At 36.6% G+C, this 26,158-nt stretch overlaps 1 protein-coding gene across 31 annotated transcripts in view; it reads left to right on the top strand.

Moving 5' to 3' along the window:
• The window catches only part of cep350 (centrosomal protein 350), a 49,915-nt gene that overhangs the window by 12,358 nt on the left and 11,399 nt on the right, over positions 1–26,158 (top strand). Inside the window, exons 10-30 of one of the 31 annotated variants that reach the window (XM_073910132.1) lie at positions 554–670; positions 4,652–5,274; positions 7,512–7,636; positions 8,186–9,081; positions 10,597–10,747; positions 11,270–11,403; positions 11,543–11,714; positions 14,011–14,264; positions 14,346–14,506; positions 14,602–14,712; positions 15,243–15,383; positions 15,758–15,891; positions 16,243–16,347; positions 16,447–16,613; positions 18,114–18,313; positions 18,482–18,669; positions 19,930–20,017; positions 20,826–20,972; positions 21,059–21,216; positions 23,448–23,570; positions 25,797–26,029. In XM_073910132.1, the coding sequence (XP_073766233.1) occupies positions 554–670; positions 4,652–5,274; positions 7,512–7,636; positions 8,186–9,081; positions 10,597–10,747; positions 11,270–11,403; positions 11,543–11,714; positions 14,011–14,264; positions 14,346–14,506; positions 14,602–14,712; positions 15,243–15,383; positions 15,758–15,891; positions 16,243–16,347; positions 16,447–16,613; positions 18,114–18,313; positions 18,482–18,669; positions 19,930–20,017; positions 20,826–20,972; positions 21,059–21,216; positions 23,448–23,570; positions 25,797–26,029 (4,428 nt within the window). Of the gene's footprint in view, positions 1–553; positions 671–4,651; positions 5,275–7,511; positions 7,637–8,185; positions 9,082–10,596; positions 10,748–11,269; positions 11,404–11,542; positions 11,715–14,010; positions 14,265–14,342; positions 14,507–14,601; positions 14,713–15,242; positions 15,384–15,757; positions 15,892–16,239; positions 16,348–16,446; positions 16,614–18,110; positions 18,314–18,481; positions 18,670–19,929; positions 20,018–20,825; positions 20,973–21,058; positions 21,217–23,447; positions 23,571–25,796; positions 26,030–26,158 lie in introns of all 31 variants that reach the window. The other 30 variants (XM_073910134.1, XM_073910127.1, XM_073910133.1 and 27 more) reach the window with 30 other exon arrangements.

The following is a 26,158-nucleotide window of genomic DNA, read 5'->3' as shown; positions in this document are numbered from 1 at the left end:
ATAATGTGATAATTATTTTTCTTTAAAATGAAATTATATTCTGTGGAAATAATATAGTGTGGTATTTGATTTGATCCACCCAGATTTGATTGGATCATGAAATACAGGCATTGAAATGGTTTCATATTTTCTTTCTCCCTGGCTTTGATTGCGTCAGTATGAAAGTAAACCTATTTTAGAGGCTAAGAAATGTTTATTACATATTGATGTTGATGGCGTTTATATTGTTTATAACAACCTGCAAAGATGACTCATGCACAGTAAGATAAACTTCATTTATTAAAGTAAATGCCATCGAGTTTAAAGTCCCACTGTCTGTGTTATAAAATGCAAGCAGGGTTTTCTTCCTCTATAGAGAGATCATTTTTACCAGGAGGTTTGGTTTAATTAAACATCAGTGGGAATGAGATTCAGACAAGCTATTTAGTCTGTGTATTATTAGTTACTTTTGTCATAGATTTTTTCTGGCTTAATCATACTTGTTAAAAAAAAAGTACAATTAATTATTGGAAGAACTGTAGTCTCAAGGCATCTACGTAACTTGTCTCCATAGCAATCAGCACGTCATCATGGCGAGATGGGCAGAAGCTGGTGAACATGATGCTGGGGCCTCCTCCGCGATTACACAGAGAGCCTCGGGCACAGTCCTCGGAGACCCAGATGAGAACAGGTAAGATATCTGCCAATCTCTGCAGCCATCATCATACAGACACAACTCAGCTGTGAGCACAAAATTGAAGTAACCTTAAAGGGGTCATGACACATGGAATCAAATTTACCTTGATCTTTTGACATATAAGATCAAAGTTTTAATGTCAAAAATGCCCTTTCATTTTAAACAGCATTTTAACAAGCTTTGAAAACAGCCATTTGCCAAGGAGGTGGAATGTCATGTCAAAGTATTTTGATACATTGTCTCCAATTTATAGGCTCTGCCCATTAGGGGCCAAATAAAGATTATTATTACTTGGTGTCAGTGTCATTGTGAGCATTATTGATTTTAATATCTGTCTAGCAGAACAGTATATAACCAAAATTAATCGAAAAAATAAATATAATTTACATGTCATCAACGGGATTCAAACTCATGTAGTCAAAAGGTTCAGCACACGCATCAAACAACTTATCTAACTGAGCTACTCCGAGCTACACATGAAGTGGTCTGTTTTAATATCTTTATCAGTCAGTTATGGCCTCATGTTGACATGTTTATTGCAATCTATTACCTTTTTATAACTTCAATTTGAAAAAAAATAGAAACATTTCCCAGTTTGTCTCACTTTAATTTTATTGCTGTAGTGCAAAATGCAATAGAGTATGGCTGCAGACTTGCACTCTCATGAACATGCACTCAATAGAGCAAGTGATGTCACTGTGAGATGTAGGTCTAAACGTTTTAAGCCTCAAGTGTCTGAGAATGCATGCGGAGTCCATTTGCAAGCAGCATGACCAACACTTTTACCAAAACCTGCCATAAATATTGCATGCACCTTTTTTTATTTTACAAACTTACTACTTGCTGAAGTTGACCCAGGTAACCAGAAAAAAAGGTCAAGTTCAACATCACCATGGTCCACCATTTAGTGGACTGTAGAGAAATAGATTTTAATAATCAACCAATCAGTATAATCAGGGTTCTCACAGCTTACTGAATTTCTGGAATATCATGAAATCTTAAAAGATTTGTTCCAGACATTGAATGTCAGGGAATGTTTATATATTGTGTTGAATTGTCGTAGAAAATATTGCGACACTATGCTGTATCAATTTTTAAAATATACTTTTTTATTCATTCTTACCTCTACCTCCCACTGACATTCACTAAAAATAGATTTAAACTTGCCTACTCCGGGTGCCAGCATTGTGTCAGAAGCAAATAGAAGCAATTACAATCACTTCTCTACACGCCTGAGTCTGCAGACAAACGGGAGAAACTGAGGAGTTTCACTTTGGCGTGTCAGGTTTAAACAGCTTGTTTGCATCTCTGTACAGGCTTCAGGATGATTTCCGTGTCAGGAACAAAGTGAATGGTTTATTTGTGATGGTGTCCCAGATCATTTTGTAAGATTACATGCTTTTTTCCAGAGCATTTTTCCTGTAGATTGTTTTGTAAACAAGGCTTATAGAGATCACAACAAAGCAGTCAGCTGTTTTGGAGCCGACAGCGGCTATGTAGAAAATGCCATTTATTATTTTTGTCATATTTTGTGCCTAAATGACAAGCTTATAAGGACAATGTTGTCAAAACACACACTGAAATACAATACTATGCAGTTGATGCTTTTCCTAATGCAATGACATTAGCAAAACAGTGGTCATTTACTTACAAGCTTTGAAATACTCAGTTTTTAAAATCAGGCCTTTTCACCAAGAGTGTAAAGATGATGGTTGAACTTTTTTTTTTCTTGATGTGTTATCTTTTTATGGTCAAAATGTAATATTAACTTAATAAGTGAACTATATAGAAAATAAAAATAATAATCAAAATAATATGTCATGACCTTTTTAAATGGAAAAAGCTCTTTTGGATCACAATTTAAACAGAACTTGTCTATTCCAGCAGTTATTAAATACCATATCTGCTTCCAGCAGCTAGTGGCCCAAGTGTCAGGTCTATTAATAAATAAAGATTCAGACGTCCTCCCTGCATTGGTAAACTTTGTTGCTCAGTGACCGTAATGAATAGGGTTCGACTGGGTGTTTCTGACTCACTGCACAAGCCGACCTGATTCCTTCCACAGTCCTGCTGCCCTCCACACACACACACACACAGGGCTGAACCCAGACTTTAAACAGCCACTCCAATACTGATTTATTGGACTGCGGAGAGGGTCATGTTCAATGCTCTATTGATTTAAACATTATCTACAAGCAGCAACTGTTTTTTTAGTTCAGACATATAAATACAGAGCAAGTGGCATAAAAGTAGTTTGGTTGATTTGACTTTTTTTTTAGAGGAAAAGCATCTTATGATGTTATAAAAAAAATTATTTACAGATGAGTAGAGCTGCGCTGCAATATGACAATACATACAGTTGTCAGGATTATTAGCCCCCCTTAGAATTTTTTGCTTTTTTACATTTTTCCTATATGATGTTAAACAGAGCCAGGAAATTTTTCACAGTATGTCTGATAATATGTTTTTGTTTCTTGTTTATTTTGGCTAGAATAAAAGCAGTTTTTATTGTTTTTAAGGTCAATATTAATGAGCTTTATTGTTGAGCTATATATTCTTTCGATAGTCAACAGAACAAACCATCAATATAATAATAAACCTAATTAACCTAGTTAAGCCTTTAAATGTCACTTTATGCTGTATATTAGTGTCTTGAAAATTATCTAGTCAAATAATATTTACTGTCATCATGGCAAACATAAAATAAATCAGTTATTAGAAATGAGTTATTAAAACTATTATGTTTACAAAAGTGTTGAAAAAATATCAATATCATTAATAATATTTTACATGTTAATATCGTTATATAATTTTTATCATCAATCACCAGCTGTGATGTCACAAATTGCATTGTTTACATTAATGTTTTTTTCAGAATTTAACATGAATAACAGCATCGTGAGAGAGATGCAATCCTTGAAAGTTCAAAGTTTACATTTTACATTTTATTTTAGCGATATTTGTCATTTTTATTTTGGATCAGTAATCATTAGAAAGTGTGTTATTAAAAAAACATTTATAAAAGTGTGTGTGTGTTTGTGTTTATTTGTTTGTGTGTGTGTGCGTGTGCGTGTGCGTGTGCGTGTGCGCGTGCGTGTGTGTGTGTGTGTGTGTGCGTGTGTGTGCGTGTGTGTGCGTGTGTGTGCGCGTGTGTGTGTGTGTGTGTGTGTTGTTTTTTTATGTGGTCAGTATATATGACCTTGCGTGTTTTCATGTGCGTTATATTCATATAATGTTTCGTTTCAACTAAGGTTGTCTCGATCAGGTTTTTTTGTGCTCCCGTCCGAGTCATTTAATTTTGATTATCCACCAATACCGAAACCTAATTGGATACTTCTATAATACAGAGAAGTATTGAAGTAAAGAATAAAGAAGAGCAAAGAAACCGATCCAGGATGTTCCTTATTATTTATTTAATTCACCTTATTTTAACATTCAACAACTCTGTTAACAAACAGAGCACTTCTGTGAGGTAGCTTGAACAAACAAGCAATAAATTACATCCATTCTTCACTTTTGGACTTAAGTCAGTGCAAGAGTAAATATACAAAAACAAAGAGCACCTCAACTTAAAACACCCTGCAGGTAATCCCAAGTTTATTTATCTTACAGTTTGCTATGGCAATGTTGTCGTCATCAACTTTATAATGCTTCCAGACTGCAGATATACTCGCGCTTTCGGCTTCAAGTTGCTTCAGTGTTCTACATTGCTGGGTTTTAACCAATAGTGTCTATGCAACAAAGTGATGTCATGCCGTAAGCTTCCTGTTTCTGTGTGCAGTCAAGAAAGAGCTTTAACTCTGTCACCACATAACTATAGATGTCTTAAAAATGAGAATGTACACGTGTGTATATATATATATATATATATATATATATATATATATATATATATATATATATATATGTGTATATGTATAATCGAGTCCTGTTCAGGAGGTAACGTCTTGCCTTTGTCTTCATATTTTCCTGCAGGCCCTGTTCCACGTTCCAGCTCTGATCCTCGTCTGGAGCATAACCGGCGCCCAAGGCACAGCAGCTCAGAAAGATCTCGCAATAACGTTCCTCCAGATGAAACTGCTGGACCCTCCATGTCAGCCGGCAGTGATAGAAGAAAGTCTCCCGTCACAGACCTCCTCTCAGCTGACATCCGTGGCATCCTAGATGACCTGCAATTGGAGGAGGACGACAGCAGGAGGGAGGCAGTGCCCACCTCCAGAGTCCGTGCCTCGACCCGCACCTCCCGCAGTGCCAGCCCTGCCAAAACTACCAAGAGAGCAGAGCCCCCCGAGCAGCCTGTGCCAAAGAAACGGCACTATGATGCTGAAGCGGTGCGGCTTTATATCGTGCAAAAGCAGGAAGAAAGGAAAAAACGGCAAGCAGAGGCGAGGAGAGCTCAGAGAGAGGAGGAAGAGAACAAGAATAAACGCCTACAAGAGCTCTACAGGAAACAACGAGCAGGGGCCAATAAGGGCCCGGTTGCACCTGAAGTTCCGATAAAAAAGCGGCTCCAGGAAACATACACCAAGCTACTGTTGGAGCACACTCAGCTCCGAGAAGAGATCAATGGAGAGGCTGTAGCAAACGGAAGCCAGCAGGTAAAGTGCTTTTATTTTATTTTTTATTTTTTGAAGATATCATGATTTTATTACTGTTATATTATAAATGCACGTACATGTTAAGTGAGCTTTACATTTTTATCAAAAGAAGTTATTTTTAATTAACTAAAATGTATTGAATTGTTTAAATTCTTCTGTTCATCAAATAATTCTTAAAGGGATAGTTCAGCACAATATACAAATTTGCTAGCCCTCAATTGGTTACAGACTTTTAGCACTTTCTGTTTTCTGCTGAACTTCAAAGAATATATTTTGAAGAATGCTGGAAATCTGTAATCAATGACTTCCATATTGGGAAAAACAAAAACTGTGGAAGCCAGTGGTTACAGTTTTGCAGTTTTCATCTCAATATCTACTTTTGTGTTCAACAGATGAAAGAAATTCAAGCATGTTTGTGACGATTGAAGGGTGCGTAAATGATAACAGAATTTTCAGCTTTAGGAGAATTAACCTTTTCAGCCTGGTTTATACTCGATGCATCTGCTAGTTAGCTTGAATGCGCGTGGTGAATGTGATGTCATCGCTGTATTTGTGGAGGTTCGATTTGGGGGCGCGCGACATGAGTTCGGCTGGCGGAGCGCATTAAGTTTTTTGAGACTCGAGCGAAAGTTGGTGCGGCGCTGCATTTGATTTGAGTTGAATATGAAACACTTTAAAGAGATTTTGTCTGAAACTGGTACGATTGTACAGACATCTTTTTGATCCTTCCATGCTTGATCATAGGGATAACCAGTTGACCAATAATTATTGGCTAAAAATTGCAACAGCAGTGGAAAAGGAGGAAAGTTTTTGTTAAAAAGTTTGGAAAAACTTGAGGGATAAGTCTGTAAGCCAAAAGAGAACATGGTAAAAGTGGAGATTTGGGTATACAATTACAGATTTGTTTTTCTACCATTCCTAGATTTTACACTGATGCATGAATAACAATTTTGAATTCCAAACAATTTAATAGTTACAAAGCTATATTTAAGGAACAAATTATTTCTTTGATAACTGGAAAAGAATATTTGAACCTTTCGGTTTACAATAAATTGATACCCTGTTTTTCTAGGCTTTATTGGTGATAATGGTCAGAAATGTTTTACCATCATTGCATTTTTAGCATATAAGTAAAGGACAGAAACTAGCCAGACAGCAATGTGTCAGTTGTGGAGCGGGCTAAATCTAAAAAAAAAACATCTTTATTTTTTTTAGTAAGAGTACTTTTCTTTTATTCTTGCCATAATAAAAAAATACTTATAGAGTAACCCATGTTCTGTTGTCATTATTATTTTAATAAAACTTTTATAGGTAAAAGTCTGAAATATGAACAAAAGCAAGTGATGCAATAAAGTTTGATTTAAAAAAAATCTTGAATGGTTATAAAAATCTTTATAATCATTAGAATAATTTATAAAAAATAATAAGTCTAAAAATTTTCAATAATATTGATGATAGTTCCGGACACGTTCTACTTCTCTCTTTATCTGTCTGACTTTACGGTGGGTTTGTTTAGACCGCCCCCTGTCGTTTTAAAAAAATATCAACGGCAAATGCGTCAAGTATAAAAACCTCGTCCGTTTAGTGAAGTGTGCAGGCAGTAAGCGGATGTCCGCGACATGGCAGCCGGCGAATGTATAAATCAGGCTTAAAGTGTCACTGTTGCCGGCACCAGTGGTGTAGTGGTTAGTGCGTCGACACATGCACTCCAGTGCTCATGGCGACCCAAGTTCGATTTCGCCTCGCAGTTATTTGCCGATCCTTGCCCTCTCTCTGCTCCCAATGCTTTCCTTTCAATTTTCTGTACTTTCCTATCCAAAATAAAAGTGAAAAAAATAAAGTATCACTGTTGCTGCCGAAATATTAAGTAGCTCTAGTGTTTTCAATAATAATAATAAATGTTTCATATTAGATTGATTTCTAAAGAGACTGCTGAAAAAATTTTTTATCAGCAATAAATTACACTTTAAATATCTTTAAAATACAAAACTGTTCTTTGAAATTGCAATTTTACTGGGACCAAACATGGAATAAAATATAAATAAAACATTTATTTGCTCTAGGTAAAATTATACTTTTGCCTTCTTTATGTTTTATTATGTAAACCATGAACTAATTATGTTATGTGATCATGAACTAAATATCAGGATTGATTATTGGACACCCTGGGTTCTAGACATTAGCTAAACCCATAATCAACTGCTGCTGTTTTAAGTGTTTCTGATGTTACATTGCAGCCAAGACCAGTTTACCAGCCGTCTGGAGAGTCTGATAAAGAAAACAAAAGACATGATCGACCTCAAAGTGCCACCTCCAGCAGTGATCTGTCCCTACCAGAGCAAAGCCAGCCGCCTTTCTCCAGGTAAAATGCACAGATTCCTTTAAATTGTCTGTCACAAAATCTTTTTTTTTTTTTTTTTTTTTTTTTTTTGGTTTTCCAACATAAAGACCATTCATCAAATTTTAGTTTTCCCCTTAGAGCTTTCTTTTGTACATTTTTATAACAACAGATTCATTAAATATCCCTGTTCCCCAAACGGCAGATCATTGGTATTCCCTTACACAGACGACATGCTCTTATTGCAGGTAGTTCTGTAAGAACATATTAATCTGTCGGCTCGCTGCTTAGCAAGGAGTGTTTGTTTCTAGCCTTTATCGGTTTCCATGGCCACCCCTAAGTGCATGTAGTTGGTGGTTTCTGCTGTGAAGTGAAGCTTCACAAAATGAAGTAAATCTGAATGCTTAAGCTGCTCTTCTCTTGAGCTCTTTTGGTGAGATTTGGTGACCCTTTAAGCCACGTTTACTATTCATTTTCATGTGTTAAGTAATGTTGAATGCATATCAATTTGTGGGATTTTTGGTAATCTCTCTGTTATAATATTTCATTAATTTGTGTTCTTAATTTCTGTAGGAATGATTTGGGATTTGGAGGGTCGCCCTGGCTGCAGTCCGACCAGCACAGTCCTGCTCTGCACGTCAGCAGTGCTCTACCGCCCTCTTCTGGTCATATCTTCTCTCAACTCTTAGAACTTGATCAAGAGCCTTCACTACCTAGCAGAGAGTCCCGAACAGCACCCCAGTCACTTCCATCCGCCACAAGCCACAAAATGAGCCGTATTGAAGCTCTGAAGGCCACCGCTGCTTCTCTCTCCAGCCGCATTGAGAACGAGGCACGCAAACTTGCAGGTGTCGGAATAAACTACGGTTGTGCCAGGGATACAGGCACAGGTCTTTTAATCCCAAACGAAGACCGCTGGGCTAAACCCATCAGCCCACCGGTCAGAGAGAATAGGACAGACTCTGATGAGCTGGTTGAGAGAATTCAAAGGCTGCTTGCTGCAGGTCAGAGCACCTATGATGAGGCTCTACCAGGCGTGGGCAACCTGCACAGCCTTAGGGAAAAGACAGAAATGGGGGTCAAACAAACACCTGTGGCCTCTGCCTTCACATCTAGAAACGCACGCAAGACTCCTTCTCCTCCAAAGCCTGTTGTTGAGGAAGTTGAACTAGACTCCAGTGGTGGTTCTATCAGCGAAGGTCCTCTGCTGAGCGAGGGCTGTATATCTGATGATGACATGCAGGAGCTGCCCAGATCCAGATTGACAACTGCAGGATTTAATGGAGGCTATATGAATGGAGAAAGTTTAAACCCCATTTCACGCTTTCAGATAGAGGCAGAGAAGCAGCCACCCTTTAGTTCCCTAAGTCTTGTACAAGGAGGAAGCAATGGACCATGGGAAGAACTGGCCAAGGGAAGCCCCCACAGTGTTATTAATATATTTACAAAGAACATGGGTTATGGGAAAGGTGAGAATCTCAAAAACTTGTATTCAATCATATTTAATGTAATAAATGTGTTTTTGCCAGCTTATATTTTAGCTAGTATTTATTAGTTAAGGATTTTAGCAATGAACAACGTTTTTGGAAAGAGTTTGTTTATAATATTACAGAGCGGTAGACTAAGTTTTTGCACTGGTGGGCCAACATTTTTTTTCAAATGTGCAACAGAACAGAAGTTAGGTACACCAAAATTTTCGACTGCATCGCGTTTAACACCGCAGTTTTACAAGTTCACTTTAAAAGAAAAAAAGGACATCCATATAGGTAATATTGAAATATAAATTATTAATTAATAATCTCGTCAGCTTAAAGCTGCATATCTCTTTAACAAGGGGACTTTCTACCGCCCTTCACTTTCTCTGATTGGTTTAAACAAGGGATGTTTGTGACATATTAACCGTTTAACTAAGTGGTTACCAAACTTTTTTAGCCAAAAATGCCAAACTTTTTGCTGAAAGGCAAGATCTACCCATTTTTTAAATTACAGGAAAAAAGCTAAATTTTTGTATTGTCATTTTTGTTTTGAACTATATAAAAAGCACTAACCTACATTCCTTTTTTAAATTGATGCAACCAAAAATATTTGACAGTTAGGTATATTCATGTTCTATGATACTTTTATCTACAAATAATAGTGACTATGACAACAATAATTGCAGCATAATTTCACTATGTTATAAGATTGCAAACTGCTGCTTGCAGCTGAAAATTATTGTGAGAGTTTAAGCACGAACGCACCAAAAGCGTTGTTTGAGGTGAGATTTGAATGCTGTTTTCTATTGACAGAGTTTTCAGTTTAGGTTATGGTTTCTTAATATAATTTCGAATGTGTGTTATGTATTAGGGTTGAATAATTTACTATTTGAGCATTACTATTTTACTATTTGAGCATCGATATTGCAATGTGTGTTTCTGCAATAGTTGCATTGCAGGATTAGAGTAATTATTAAAGATTAAAAAATATTAATAAATATTATTTTTATATTATTAAATACAATTATTGATACAATGCTAATCATGTTATTTTAAATTGGATTGTTCAATTTCTATATGAATATGGTTTAACTCCCCAGAAAACCATAAAGTGCTGTTTATTGAACTTTTTATTTTTTCTCTGTCGCATTTATATGTGCTTGTAATTTGAATAATTTGATATTTTGTACAGATGCACTGCATATAAAAAGTCGAACTAAATTCATAAAATCTTTCCAAATTGAGCTATTCAAATCATCTGATGTTATATTCATATTGCAGCAAAACAAAATATTTATCAAAAATCTTTTTAAAAATTCTAATATCGTGCAGTATATATTGATTTCATGTAAGGTACCCTATATTGTAGATGTATGGTACATGTAAATTTTTCCTATGATGGAAAAAATCTGCATTTTCAGTGTTCGTTTTGCATAAATATTTTGCCAATTATATAATAAGTACAATTTTATTGCTAAATATTTTCATTGCATTTATTTGTTGCTTTAGCATTTGAAGAAAGGGGTGGTAAGAGTTCTCCAGCTGTCCGCTCTGTTTTGTCTGGTGCCAGCTCATTGGATGGAATCGTTTATGAAGATGACTTCATTTCTTCACGTGCAAGTAGCCAATCAGCATCCAAGAGAAGCCCCAATGGGCTCAGGTAAACATTGTTTTTTTTAATTCTCAATAAATCCCTAAATTATAAATTGAGATTGCTTATAAAGAGGAAGAACAGATTTAATTTAGCACAAATTGTAGTAATCAGCCTGAAGAGGGCAGTGTTGGACTATCGTCACATCATCCTTTCTATTTCATGTTTTCCATGCAGAAAAATAATAGATAGCATGTGTATGTGCAGTATATAAGATGAATGTAAACTCTACTACTTACTTTTGCCAAGCTGGTCATTCCAGATATTTACTGAGAGATAATGATGTCAGTAAAGATGATGTCCTTTACTGTAAAAATGTATCATTATGAAAACCACTAGACAAGGTTTTAGCTTGCTTGTCGTTTCTGCTGTTTTTACTTATGTAAAGTTTATAATGATGTGAGTTAGTTGTTATTTCATTGCTACTCCATGTTATTAGTTTATTCAAACATACACAGATTTTACTGTGAAAACAGCTGTACATGCTGGTATGCCAATAAAAACAAACAAATGAATGCCTTCTCTCCACAGTAATGGCCTTGGTCATTTCAGTCCTCCAGACGATGTGTTAAGTGGCAGATCTGCATACAGCAACAGAGCTCAGCGTTCACCAGCTCTCACACCTCTCTCCTCTCCACACTCAGCCAGCTCAAGTAGCAAGAGAGGTCAGACATATCCTAGAGGGCTACTTTTTTATCCTGAGTGTCATTTAGTGTGTAAAATCTTCCTATAGGGCTATCAGAATTACTAGTATTTAGTTTGTTGTGTCATGATTTAATTTTATCTTCGTGTACATTCCTTCAGCTTCAGAAAGGAGCTTGCAAGAAGGACAAAGAAACACATTTTCCGCAATTTCAGATCTCCCTGCTGAAGGTTTTAAGAAGAGCGGCTCAGAGAAAGCATCCAGTCGCAGCTCTCACAGGAGCGTGGACACAGACAGCACTCTGGGGGGCATCTCTATACACTCCATCCACAGGTACAGACGGTTAAACACATATATAACACAGATATACCTTTAAAACGTATGCCTTTCGGTCAACATAAGGTGAATAAAAACATTTACTCTGACTGCCATGTGTACCCTCATGCTAATTTTTTGAAACTTGGCAGAATTGTAGATTCATGCCATTCTGCTAGTCCACCAGTTACCGGACGTGAACTTAAACATTATAAGCACAGTCCGGAAATATCCTTAAAAGCAACATCCTTGCTGTTCCCGTTTATCATAATTATCGGAGCCCAGAGGAGCCAGTGTCAATATTAGTGCTGCTATATGTCAGGTGAAGGGCCCTTCTGAAAACGAGGTGGGAGGCAATGCGCACACACACTGACTCTTTTGTTTAGTCAACTATCTGCGCTGCTGGCCAGGCTCATTGCCAAGGAGATATTTCCCTCTAGTGTGACATTCGAGCCTCCCTGTGGCATTTGTTGAAGCCTGTGAGTCAGATTCCCATCATGCCTTCCTGCCTTTTCAGCATTCTGAGAGCCGTATCCTTCAGAGATGTGGTCTCTGGATGATTTTATACAGTAGCAGAGGATTTTAATTGGATCAATATTAGTTTATGGGTCACCCCTGTCATCGGTACACATAGTTTTCTTCCACCGTAGGGCAAATTCTTTATTATTAAGAAAGTGGACTGGTAAAGTTTGTTTTGTGCACTGTTACACCCAAGAGTTAACCTTTTTTTATTTTTTATTTTTTTTTTTTTTAAGTCAATTGTTAAATAATTATTTAAAAAAAAATGCTAATTTAATTATACAGTTATTTATTGATAACAGTTTTTCCAATTTAACTTTTGCTTTTTGAAAACCTGTATAAAATGTATTTATTAAGATATTATATACCATACCATATAATATTTTATTTAAAAAAAAATTATATTTCCTATTCTCATTATTTAATATTAAAAGATCTAATCATACAAAACTTAATTCATACACTTTCAGAAATAAAGGTACAAAATCTGTCTCTGGGCCAGTAGCTTTTCAAAAGGTAGATTTTTGTTCATAACAGGTCCTTAATGGTAAATATTAATACTTAAAAAGTACAAATGTGTACCTCATAGTACATTAAGGGAACAAAAGTGTACCCTAAAGCTACTAATGGCCTGTTCCACTGAGTGGTACAGTACGTGTCACATTCATCAGGCTTGCATTTCCACTGCTAAAAGGGTACCAATGGTACTCTTTTGGTGGGTGTGGTGTATGACAGAAAGTTTCAGTCAACGTTATTCTCGCTCAAGGAAATGTCAAAGTAAAGTTGTAATGTTACAGGTCGTTTACATATCATATGAGAAGCACTTCTCACAAAACCGATGCTTTATACACAAATACTGGTGTATAAATGTTCATTACTAATCTTTCTATGAACATGATTTAATTAGTACTGCAGTTTAACGAAATAGCCTACTGTAACCTTTGCAATTGTATACAATAAATAAATTAATTAATTAATTAATGCAAAATATAAAAACACATACAGCCCCTTACAGTCTCTGATATGTTATCAACTACAGAAAAACTACACACAGCATACATTTAGTCCTTATTTGGGTTCTAAAACAACATGCAACATATAGCCCACAGTCAGCTCAAACCTCTCATCTGTATCTTTAGTCATCGCTAGCATATGTAACCTCTTGTTAGAAAGTAAATCCGTCATTCCGAGTTTATATTAGTCCAAAAGGTGATGATAATAGTTAAACATGGCAGTTTGTTCATGCTGAAACTATCATTTGCTCCTTTTTTTGTCGGGCTTCTCTTTTGTTTTTTCAGGCTTCTCTCTCGCGTTTGTCCATTTTTTAAAGGATTGGGTGTCAGAAGCACTTCAATAATCACTTGCACTTTATTATCATTAGCTCAGCAAGTTCGCTGTTTGAAAATTTAGACACGTGGTCAGGTCAAGCAAGAAAGTGAACCTGCACACACTTTAGATGGCCTTGTAAAAAAAACTACGGGGCACAGGGTAGATTCTGCTCTTATTTTTGGCTTTGTGGCTGTTCATCAAGACGACAACAAGGTTTGTTTGAGCCTTTGCAAAGGGTACCCAAAAAGTGGTACGGTTTGCTTTTAGGTGACAGTGGAAACAGCCTTAAAAGGGAACCGTACCGTACCGTAACACTCAGTCGAAACGGGCCATAATATTCACATGTATGGTACAAAAGTGTACCAATTAAAAAGGTAACACCCCAGTGATTATGTACCTTAATTTCTGAGTTTGTATTAGTATCAGTACTATTATTGATTATTTGCACCATATGTTCTTTCATTAGTCTTTTTGGCTCTGAGGGAAAGAAGTCTCCCCGAAGCGCTCTGGCGACTCCTGCTGCTGCTTCTCCAGCCAGCTCTGGTTCTTCTCGGTTGTCTCCAGGTGACTGTATCCCATCTAAAGGGTCTGTCCAAGGGTCAGGTTCCCCTCACGCAGCTCTACCCAGTTCCTCCTCATCTTCCTCTTCAGCAGTCCGGGCTAAATCCAACCCCTCGCCACATACTCAAAGCCCAGGAAGAACAGAGCACAGAACTACAGGTAAACTCTACACCGAAAATGCAGATATGCATTTGAGGAATGGATTTGGTTTACTCTGCAATGTCTCCTCCGCTTCAGCAGAGCTCAAGTTTGCTCCTGGGGTCTTGCATCAGCGCCTGTCTGCTGAGCTCAACTACCTGGATGCAGTGGAGGAGTCGGTACGACAGCTCGGTGATGTGGAGAGAGTGAGAGGAGTGTCTCTCGCTCAGCAAGAAACCGTCTCACTTGCACAGATTCTGAAGGTGAAGCTCTGCACCTGCTTAAGCAATTATCTCATTTACTGTGACCTTCTGGTCGAGTGATTTAAGAGTGATCTTTTAACCTTTGACTCTTTTAGTCCCAACAGCAGAGGCATGAGCGTGACCTGTACCTGCTGAGGATGAAGGCAGAGCAGGAAGCCCTTGAAACACAGATGCAGCTGGAAGAAAGCAGACAGAAGGCTGCACGGGTAATTATACCAGAGTGTTGAAGGGAGAGTTCACCCAAAAATGAACATTCACTAATTTTTTACTAATCTTCAAGTCGTTATAAATCTGTTGAACACAAAAGAAGATATTTTGAATAAAGATAAACATTTGTAACCATTGACATCCATAGTAGGAAAAACAAATAGTATCGATGTCAGTGGTTACAGGCTTTTAGCTTTCTTCAAAATATCTTATTTTTTGTTTAACAGAAGAAAGAAACTCAAACAGATTTGGAACAAGTGAATGAAGAGTAAATGATGACAGTTTTCATTTTGGATGAACTGTCCCTTTAATATTTAAAAACCTTTTGGTGACTAATCAAGTCAGTTTGATGTCAGACTTTGGTTTGTTTAGTATGAAGCCTGTTTGTTTAACTTTGTAAAGTACATCCTGGGATACATTTGAAACTTTGTTCAAGAAGTTTATTTGTTACAAAAAGAAAGATCTGCAGGATTTTTTAGTTAAACTTGAAGTTAAATGATTAAATTTAATGATATTTGGTTGATTCAAGGTTCATGCAGAGCTGCAGGAGAGTTTGCTTCAGTCTCAACAGCAGGCGTTAGGAGGTTTGCATGAGGCCACAAACAAGATGATCAACCAGCAGGCTGAGGCCGCACGACACACAGCTGAAACAGCACGACACATTAAAGAAGTGAGACGTTATTACTCTTAAAACATTTGTATTAATTTTTTTAGGCTGAATAAAATGTATGTTTAAAAAAAGCTTTGAATGAAATTAACAAATGTGTTCTTGACAACCAAGTGAATTTAGCTGAAGTTACTTAAATTACAAACTAGAAACAAAACAAAAAAAAATCAACTAAAACTTTAAATAAAATAAATGAAAGTAATGTGTAGTTACAAACTCTTGGGTTCTTTATTGTAGAAAAAAAAACTACATTTTAGAAACAAGATTACATGCTTATTTGCTCAGTGTAAATTACACTTTTTCAAGGATTATACGTTTTGTTAATTCTCTCTCTCTCTGTCTCTACACCCCCCCCCCCCCCCCCCCTCTCCCCGTAGATGACTGAGCTGGCGCGTTCACAGATTGTAGGAGCACTAAGTGTTCCTGGACCCTCCATTACAGCCCTGCATGACCAGCAGAGACAGCACAGCCGCAGTTCAAAACCGCACCAGACACAAACCCACACAGACAGGTATCATCTCACCTCTGAGACAGATATTCTTCATAGTTGTTTACCCTCCTATTTCATGCTTGCTTTAGCTTATGAGCCAGATAGGCTTCAATAAAGGATTACCTCATAAGTAAATGAATATCTGCCATTATTATATGTCATTCCAATCATTGTGAAAGCTTACAAATGGGAAAGTACTGATGAGGAATTATTTAGAGATGAGTAGCTCATGACAAAATTTTTGTTTTTGGATGAACTATCCTTTAAACCGTGCCTTGCATTTACTAAAGTGAAATGTTTTTTCTAATTTGTCATAGTAGTGAATGCAATATATACATCAGTAATGTTACTGTTTTGGATCTTCTCCAGTAGTTGGAAAAGCGAAATGTCTCCTGAGAGACATCAGAGTCCATCAGAGGTCGAGACGCCACCAGACAGCCTCTCAGAGTCCATCCCTTCCAGAAGACCCACCATCAGGTAACACATTTCATTTTAGCTGATTTCTTTCATTTACAGATTATAAATAATTGGTCTTATAGAACAGTCTGTTAATGCTCATTTCTGTCTGTTTTAAAGTGGGGGTGGCAGTAGTAGTACCCAATTGAGTCCACCTCATTCTGGTCAAACGGAAAGGAGGACACCTGGTAAAGACAGAAGCAGTAGTTCAGTGGAGGACCAGGCTCACACTGCTGCCGATGACTCTCTTTGCTCAAACAGTGTGCTTGGCCCTCTTGAAGAGAAAGGTAAAGCTTGTATTGAGTGATATTCATGTGTATACAGTGCTGCAGACTGCTTTATTTCCTTTTGCTGCACGATATTGGGAGAATGTTGAATATTGCAATATTGATAAAGAAATTAGTTAAAAATCATATACGTGTAATGATCAAACGAAAATATTTGAAGCATATAAAAATATTAAACGTACTCTAATTCTCTTTAATCTAATTCAGGCTAAAAAAACTTTCAAGGAAGGTGCAAAGACTTTGACTTTAAAATACAATGTATTGTCAAAAACCTCAGTAGACATTCTGATTTCTGGTTTGGTTTTATCATAGACATATAAACACTAAATGCATTACTCTCAAACATTATTTTTATTCCCATAAGCAACACAGCATCTTAAACTAGTCCGTATTTTAAGCAAAACGCTTCCTTGCCTGTTTTTATAAATAAAGTATACAGTCCTTAAATAATTGGTATGAAGTGGAAATACTAACATCTTGTCCACATAATTTTTCGATATCTTTAGTTTAGCTCTACTACCAGTGCAAATAAACGATACAGTTCCACTCAACTGATAAGCCAGGATATTTTCTTGCAATTGAGATAAATCGAGCATCAAAACAGAATGAAATAACAATACTTGTTTGAACTATACACAGCACACATATGAACCAGAATGAAACGTCTTTTTTTGTAAACCCCTGCCTTTTTCCATGACATTGACTAGAAATACCTCTAAACGGTAACAGTCAGGTTAGAAAGCTTTTCATTTCGTTTTTTTTTTTTTTTTTTTTTTTTACAGAAACAGGAACCATTGGCAGAAATGTGGGATGTTGATATGCAATAATGTCTACATTTTTTTGTAATTAAATTATATCAGTTGTGCATTTGTACTAAATAAATGTTTAAATTTTTTATAACATCATAGAAAACGTAAAATCATTTTATCATAATAATCAAAATGGTTATTATGATCTACAAATGATCAACTGCTTTCATTTGATCAAAACTCTTATCAGATAATAATGTGACATTATTAATACTATGAACTCTTATTAACATTATTCAAATATTGAAATCTGTATTTTAAATGCATTCATGTGATGCCAAAGCATATTTTCAGCGGCAGTTATCAGTCTTTATTATCACAATCTAAATAGAAATCATTGTGATATGTTAATTTGGTAATAAATAAGCATGTCTTGTTGTTCATGGTGAAAATTTTACTGTGCTATACTTGTGGTTATTATGATCTACAAGTGGGATGAGGCTATAATAACCTTCAGTTCGCTTTGTTTTTGTTCTTGCTATTTTCCTGTAAAATGTGCTTCTTTAAGAGATAAAAATGTTATTATATTTTTACATGTGCAGCGCTACCAAATCAAGTGTTGGTGAAACCATCTGTAGAACTTGTATCTAACGGTGCCACTGCTGTCAAATGTCAGCCTTCACCCCTGACATAGCCAGTTCTAAGAAATGAGTCGTTTTAATCACTTCTCTTATATTCCTCCAATCAGCAGACTGTGCCTCCATAGCAACAGAGTACTCTGTGAAGTTTGACGATTCGATGACCGAGGATGACATCGAAGAAAGATCGTTCCGCTCTCTTTTACCATCTGAGGCTCACCGTCGCGAATCACTGGACAAGAAGCCTGAAGCTCATCTCGAATCTGATGAAGACCACAACCATGACCAATCCAGCCCTAGAGCCAGTACAAAGGTAGCATCTCTGATTCCAGCTTTGTTCTGTATGAAACAGACTGTTGTGTTTGCTTCTGTTTGGTTGTCATAGTTGGTTTGTTTGTGTTTTGCTGGAGGGTTGATAAGAAGCTCTTTTGTGTGGAATTGATAAGTGACTCAGCTATTGTTTGTTTTCCCCATATCACAGCAGGATGGCAGCATGCCCTTCTCCAGCGGCCAGGACAGCTTCTCCAAGTTCACCATGGACTTGGTGCGCCAGTACATGAAGGAGGAGGAGGTTCGTGCTCAGCATCAGAGTTCTCTGCTGCGTCTGCGTGAAAAAGCCCTCAGAGAGAAGACCAAGGCTGAAGTGGCCTGGCTGGAGCACCAGAAGAGGCAGGCCAAATCATTCATTTTATGAGTTCTCTTTGACTATATGAACCAAAAAAAATTTTAATAATGACCCCAAGTGCTTTTGAATAATTGCATGGTCTGACTGAGACAATTCGTTCTCTTTAAACTGATTTCTTTACATAAACTTTCATTAAAATCCAAGAACATTTACTGCCACTGAAATGTATGACTTTTCATTTAACCAGGGCTGCATCCATGGCCTGGTTTATTCCAGTCAAATGAATACAATGAAGTCTCATGCTACTTTTTACACTTAATATTCAGTTTCACTCAGTATGTAAACTGGCATTAAAATGTTTGTGGTAAGAAGCATTTAAAACAAAGTCTTGTATGCTAAACTACTTTCATTTGATCAAAACTCTTATCAGACAGTAATAATGTGAAAATATTAACACTATAAACTCATTCTTAATATTATTAAAATATTACAGTCTGTATTATAAACGTATTCATGTGATGGCAAAGCAGATTTTCAGCATCTATTATCATTAGTCTTCATTATCACAATCCAAATACAAATCATTGTGATATGTTAATTTGGTAATAAATAAGCATGTCTTGTTCTTCATGGTAAAGATAGTTTTGCTGCTCCATTTATTTAAATACTCTTTGGGATTCTTTTTTAAATCGAAACTTTTGTAACATTCAACTACATTTTAGGGATCTTAAACCTCAGAAACTAAAGTTTAGGCTTTAAAAAGTGTTTAATTCACTGAAATATGGTGTTGTATGTCTTTAATACTTTTAAACAGGTCTTAATTTTCTTTGTCCATGTAAAGCTACCCAATTGCTACAACCAACAATCCATCTAAAATATAAAAATGTTAAACACAAGTAAAATTGATGAACTCTATTTACAAATATGGTTGTGATTATCTTTCCTACATCCTTTTATTAACATTTGTTTCAAAGTTCTGCATGAATGAATGCATAAATGTATGTTGTGAATAAATTAATGTAACATTTTATTGTAATTAAAAATAAATATGTATATAACTATGTTTTGACACATTTAAAATATGTGGCTGAGAAAAAAAAACTGGATTTTAATTTAACTGGGCAAGTAAAAAATATTTACACTGGCCATTATAATGGTCAGTCTTAATATGGTCTTTAAAAGTCTTAAATTTGACTGATTTTCTGTTTACATTTGAGCAATTTGACGTGAACTTTGCAATTTCCTATTAAAGACAATATGTGTGTAGTAACTATAGTAACATAACCATCTTCATCTTCCTCCAGGCGTCTTCGGGATAAAGGAGAGGATGATAAAATGCCCCCACTTCGTAAGAAACAGAGAGGCCTGATAATGAAACTGCAGCAGGAACAGGTAAAATTATATCTGAAATTGAGATTATCTCTAAGCAAGGGGTTCCCAAACAATTCAGCCTGTGATCCCCAAAATAACAAACTCGCGACTCCCAATATCCTCTGAGGTGGTTATAAATATAAAGTTTGTTTTTCAATTTTGGAAAACACCATTTGGAGATCATCCTCCATGCTCAGCTGTGGCCTGTATTTATTTTTAATGTACGCGAGTGCCCTAAAGGTGTCAAAAAGTTTTACATAGTGCCATAAAATCAATCTGCTATATCTATTACTTTCTTTAATATAATGTAATCACCACAGGAGTCGCAAAAAAATCGAAAGGCTCAAATTAAAAATCATGTTTTTTTATTTCAAGGTTGTTTTTTAATGTAACTTTTACCTATGCTATGCATAAAATATGGTATTTCTAATAGTTTAATAAAATACATTAGAATTTTGGAAATCACCAAGCGACCACCCCCCAGCTACACTGCTTTAAGATACACTCAGAAATAAATGATATTACAATTTTCACAACGTCTTAAATTACACACAATGCCTATAGAAAATCATCATACCCTGTGATCCCTATTCTCATTATACCCTGCTTTCAAAAGACCTTCAGGATAAAGTTGTAGAAAGGCAGAAATTAGGAGAAGGCTACAAAAACATTTCAAAGGCTGGAAAAGTTATTTGTAATATGATTCGATTTTAGGCTGAATGGCAAATAAAGTAATTATTTTAAAAGGGTATGATGATTTTCTGTAGGCACTGTAAATTATGTCATACAGGGGGAAAAAATTAAAACATTGCCGTTATTTCTCCTACAGGCGGAGATTAAACGACTCCAGGAGGCCAATAAAGCAGCGAGAAGAGAGAGACAGCTGCTCCTCAAACAGCAGGAGGAGATTGAGAGAATGAGACACACAACCCTCAAACTCAAAGAGCGACTCAAGACTGCTGGAGACACAAAGATGGTCAGTCGTGCCTTTTGAAAACTGTACTTGTGCTTAAGTGAACGTTACAACCCCTAATATATTTTTCTCCCCCAAATGGTCTGCAGGAGTCACCTGTGTCAGGTGTGGCAGAGTCGTCGGCTCCGCCCAGTGTAATTGTGACAGATGCAGACACCCGAAGCCCCTCCCCCATGTCTGTGTCAGGCAGTGAAACCAGCAGCATCATGCAGAAACTGAAGAAGATGCGCTCTCACATGGATGAGAAGTAAATAACGCTCACACACGTTACTCTATTCTTCAATCTTATCTCTCCTTTGTCCAATAAAGTGGTGCATTAGTTTAAGTTGTAATCAGAACTTTGCACATTTGATTATATTAACCAAAACTAAATGCAAACCTCTTCCAGCTGATCAAACACTGTTTGGTGTGCTTAAGGGGCGATACATGATTTACGACCTGCTAATATTACTAATAATACTTCGACCAGCTTGCTGACCATGTGACTTTAAGTGTTTGTTTTGTTTTTGTGTACCCGGTGTTTGGTTTGAACATAAGCGTGCTCTGTGTTGGAAAACATCCCTCCCCCTTAATGAAAGGAGGAATCTTTCACATTTTAAAAATAGAGTCGTATGCTTATGCCACTAGTAAACAGGAAGTACATTCTGGCATCCAGATTTCAGTCTCTAATACGTTTCATAACCTCCACATGTTCTCTAAATGCTTTGTCCATTGTATGTGATTTCGTTCTCCCATTTTTCAACCACTCAAGCTTTGACAACAGGTTCTTGTTTATCATCGTATCCTGGCAGGGTCGTCCCATTGTTCCAAAGTTTTTCCTAGCACTGACACACAAATATTTTTGTCCTGCGAGTAAAATTGGTACACAGAGGGAAGGGGATTTCACGCTTGTCTGATTCAACTAATCACATGCTGTGTTGAGTTTTGAGCACCGTTCACACGCTTCTGCTCATTTTTTCCCCTCGCTTTTACTAATAGCATGATGATCTCTTTTGTACAAATTCCAGCTGTAATTACTTTGTGCTCTTTATCCTGTCTTTCATTCAATGTCGTTTGTAATCCGGTTTAGGCAGCTTTTTGTAAAAGCTAGAGATAATTGTGTTCTTTGAGAAAGATCGTCTTCCCTTTATTCAGCTTATTTAATAAATTAGTGTATTTTACATTTCTTTTATCACAGCTGAATTAGCACAGTTAGTCACTCAAACATGACTTGGTGTGTTGGGAAATTTCAAATGCACAGGTTCATCAAGAAATGTCTGGATTATTTATCTAGCACAAAGATTGGGTATGTATCACAAAATATAGGCATTTTTAAAATAATTCATACTACTATTGTGTATATTAAAGGGGTAGTTTACAAAAAACTGAAAATTCTACCAAAAGAAAGAAAGAGAGAGAGAGAGAGAGAGAGAGAGAGAGAGAGAGAGAGAGAGAGAGAAGAAGATATTTAGAAAAATGTTGGAAATCTCTAACCATTGATGTTCATATTATTTGTTTTTCCTACTATGGAAGTCAATGGTTACAGGTTTTCAGCTTTTTCAAAATATCCTCTTTTTTTGTTCAACAGAAGAAAGAATCTCATAAAGGTTTGGAACCCTTTGAGGGTGTGTAAATAGTGAGTTATTTTTTTTATTTCATTTTTGGGTGAACTATCCCTTTAACAATCCCCAAAAAATTCTATGTGAAGAGTTCAGATGCAAAAACCTCTAAATGTCATCTGAAATGTTATTTTTAAATGAGCATTTTTATCAGGCGCCTGTGTGTAGGATCAGTAATTTTACTTTTATGACAAAAAAATAAGTTATTTTCATGCTCTTTAAAGTAAAATAAATCAACATAACCAAAGGAGGCTGAGAAAAATGTTCATTTTCGATTGAAATTTCAAACGGCACTTAGAGGTTTTTGCATGTGAACTCTTCATGTGTTTCTACACATTTTCTTTATATAAAGCAGCATAAATACTTGTAAACATACACTTTTTGTACTACTTTACATTTTTGCAGATTTTAAATCATAAAAGGATTAAAATGAAAACAAATCCCCTGATAAATTTTTCCTAATTGAAAACATTTGAACGGTAGCAAATGTATGTGAGATTCTCCTGTTGTTTAGATCAGTTTAAATGTTTCCAGGCTGGTTTTACAGGAAACCTTGTAATTACTGAGACCTTTCATCTTATTCATAATGCATGGTGTCTTTGATCAATTTTCAAAGTTGTTTTTATGTATAACGGTCACAGCAGTGCCTTGTTAAAGATTTGCAGCATGTAGTGAACCGCTAACACTCACTAACAGGTTGATGTGCTTATTGCACAGTAGCTAAAGGGAAAAAAGGATACACATGTTTACACTCAATCTCTCTCTCTCTTTCTCTCTCTGTCTCCATATCTGTGTGCTTCTTATGTCTCTCTTTTCTCTGTTCTTGTTTCATTCTGTCCAACTCTTGGTATTTGACTGTCCTCTCCTCTCTTTCTTCTAGACACTGCTCTCCTGTCCATTATTTCTTCTCTGTCTTTACGGCTCATCACTGGGCCTCTCTCTCTGTCTGTCTCCCAAATCTCCATCCCAAATTCCAGCTCTTTATCTACAGCCAGTTGGTCAGGTACAGTTACCCATAATCCTCCTCCTCCCTCTCTCTTTTCCCGTCCCCCTCTCAGCACCTATTTCCCATGGAGCATGCTTTTGTTCATCCACTGCCACAGCTGGGTGGGTTGGGGGGGGAACGTTTGGTGGGGATAAAAGCAGAAAAACAAATGGATGGATGAAAACGAACCAGCTACACCATGCTAAAATAAGCTGATTCTTTGGCTAAAGCTAGTTTAATCATTGTTATTTGAGATGATTTTTATTTCCGATGATTCAATGTATTTATCGAAATCCTCCATGATTGGTTTTTCGAGACTTTATTTGTTGATCAGATCCGGGTAAATGTTTTTGAAATGATTAATGTCAATCCCAAAGCCAAAGATCAAACTTGTTTAAATCATGGTTGGTTATTTGAGTGATTTCTGGGTCTTTTGTCTCTGTGGTGTGATCCTGTCAGATCAAGTCTGCTTTGTTGCTAGTCTGTCTTGTATTGATATATGTGAATGTAATTTATGTGTGGTGAATCTTATAAAATTGTCCACATCTCCAGTTCATAATGAAATAAAATATAGATCAATATTTTGCATGCATGATGCCTGTTTTATGAGCATTCATGTAATTTGCAGTATTTTCATGACACTTAAGAACATTTTCCCCCTAAAAGATTGTATTAGATCTTTTAAATGGATAACAAATATATAAACAATGGATTTTTGTAAATGCTTATAGATTTGAGGCAGATACTAACACAATGTGCAAGTATCATTTAAATCAATGGTCTCAAACTCGATTCCTGGAGGGCCACAGCTCTGCATAGTTTATCTCCATCCACATCCAACTCAAACCTGCTTAATAGTCCATAGTAGTCTTGAACACCTTGATTATTTAGATCAGCTGTGTTTGATAAGGGTTGGAGCAAAACTGTGCAGAGCTGCGACCCTCTAGGAATCCAGTTTGAGACCTATGATTTACATTACTGCATTACATAAATAAGGTGTGAATGAATTAAGTAGCTTAACTGTCATGAAAACAACATTGCAAATAATCTTGATGATCCTAAAATTAGGCTTCGTTAATTATAATTAGTTTTCTTATTTTTTGCAGTAAACACAAAGCCTCTCTGTTAAATCAGTTCTTGAGTCTTAGTATCGTGCTGATTGGAGACCAGTAGGAATATGTCTTTTCAGACAGGCCAGTCAGACTGATATATCGTATGCTTCTGAATAATGCTAGTTTAGGACTTCTTCATCTGCCCAATGGCCACAGTAAATCTTAACTCCAGCCCCTGATTAAATAAGTGTAGCCCGTGATGAGCTAATGAGTATATATGACTGAGGCAACATAATAGAATTTATGGTTAAATGAAGATGGCCGCTGTATTCACGAGGCAGGACGATTGCTTTTAGATAAAGCCATCTGTTTTTCTCTAACATGTTTTTAATTATCTTAAACCTCAATGAAAAAGCGGGTTTGATTCCATGAAATGAAAAGGCAGGTTGGATCTCCCTGACCAAAGTCATGATGCATAGAGGGCAGTTCTTTTTTTCTAAAATGAAAAGAATGATGTGCCTTCAGTGAAACACAACCTGGTGCATCTTGATAGAAAATTATTAATATGATGTAAGATTCAAAAGAGCATGTGAAATGATTATTTCACTTTTAATGTTGATTTGTTTTGTTAGTGTGTCAGGTAAATATTTTTATATTGCATTTAAATGTTATCTGTGTGGAAAAGATAATGGACATATGCACAATTATAACATTAAATGGCATATGTTCTAAAAAATGATACTGCTCAGCAGGATTGCAGTTACAGAGACAAAAGCGTAACACTGTTTGTCAAACCCTGGGTGGAACCTGTGTGTTTCAGTGTGTCAGGTTGTTGTTTTTGTGTGTTTTACCCATAAACTGCATCGGATGCATGAGTTTTCCCCTGATCAGGATATGTTAAATGCACAATTGCCATTTCCCTATTTTAATAAATGCAAGTCTCCAAGTCTATTTTGGCAAGCATGTTTTGGAGTGTGAATGTGTTTGTTTGAAGGTTTTATGGGTATAAATGCTTTGAAAAGCAGACTAATGTGGTGTGCGAAGATGGTTGGTGAGTGGCATTCTTTGAGCGTCTGCTTTGCCTGCTTTTGTGGTGGTTTCTCCAAATCGTGTCACTTTGCTTTACACAATCTCGTTTTTCCTTCTTCTGCCTCTCCTGTCTGTCTTTTTGTCTCTTTCGCTCGCCTTGTAGATTTCTCACTAAAAGGGAGCAGCAGTTGATGCAGAGGCGCAGACATGCTGAAGAACTTCTGGAGTGGAGGCAGAGGCTGGATGTGGAGGAGGCTGAAGTACGGCGGATGGAGAAACAAGCTCTGGCGGCCTGGGAGAAGCAGCAGCAGCCACGCAGCAGAACCCAAACGCAGCAGCACAGCCGGGAAAATGAACACAGTCACACTAGCGGAGGACAAAGCCCCATAGGACAAGGTGAGGAGTGTGTGGTAAAACATAGAGAAGGAATGGCCCTCTAAAGAATGATATACGTCACATCAGTTTATATTCTTTAACATTTTACACTGGAGTATAAATAGGCATTTACTTGGCAAGTACAGTGTT

Source organism: Danio rerio, chromosome 8, assembly GCF_049306965.1.
Source record: "Danio rerio strain Tuebingen ecotype United States chromosome 8, GRCz12tu, whole genome shotgun sequence".
Taxonomy (NCBI): domain Eukaryota; kingdom Metazoa; phylum Chordata; class Actinopteri; order Cypriniformes; family Danionidae; genus Danio; species Danio rerio.
The sequence above is the reverse complement of the archived record's forward strand: the minus strand, read 5'-3'. Positions and strand labels throughout refer to the sequence as shown.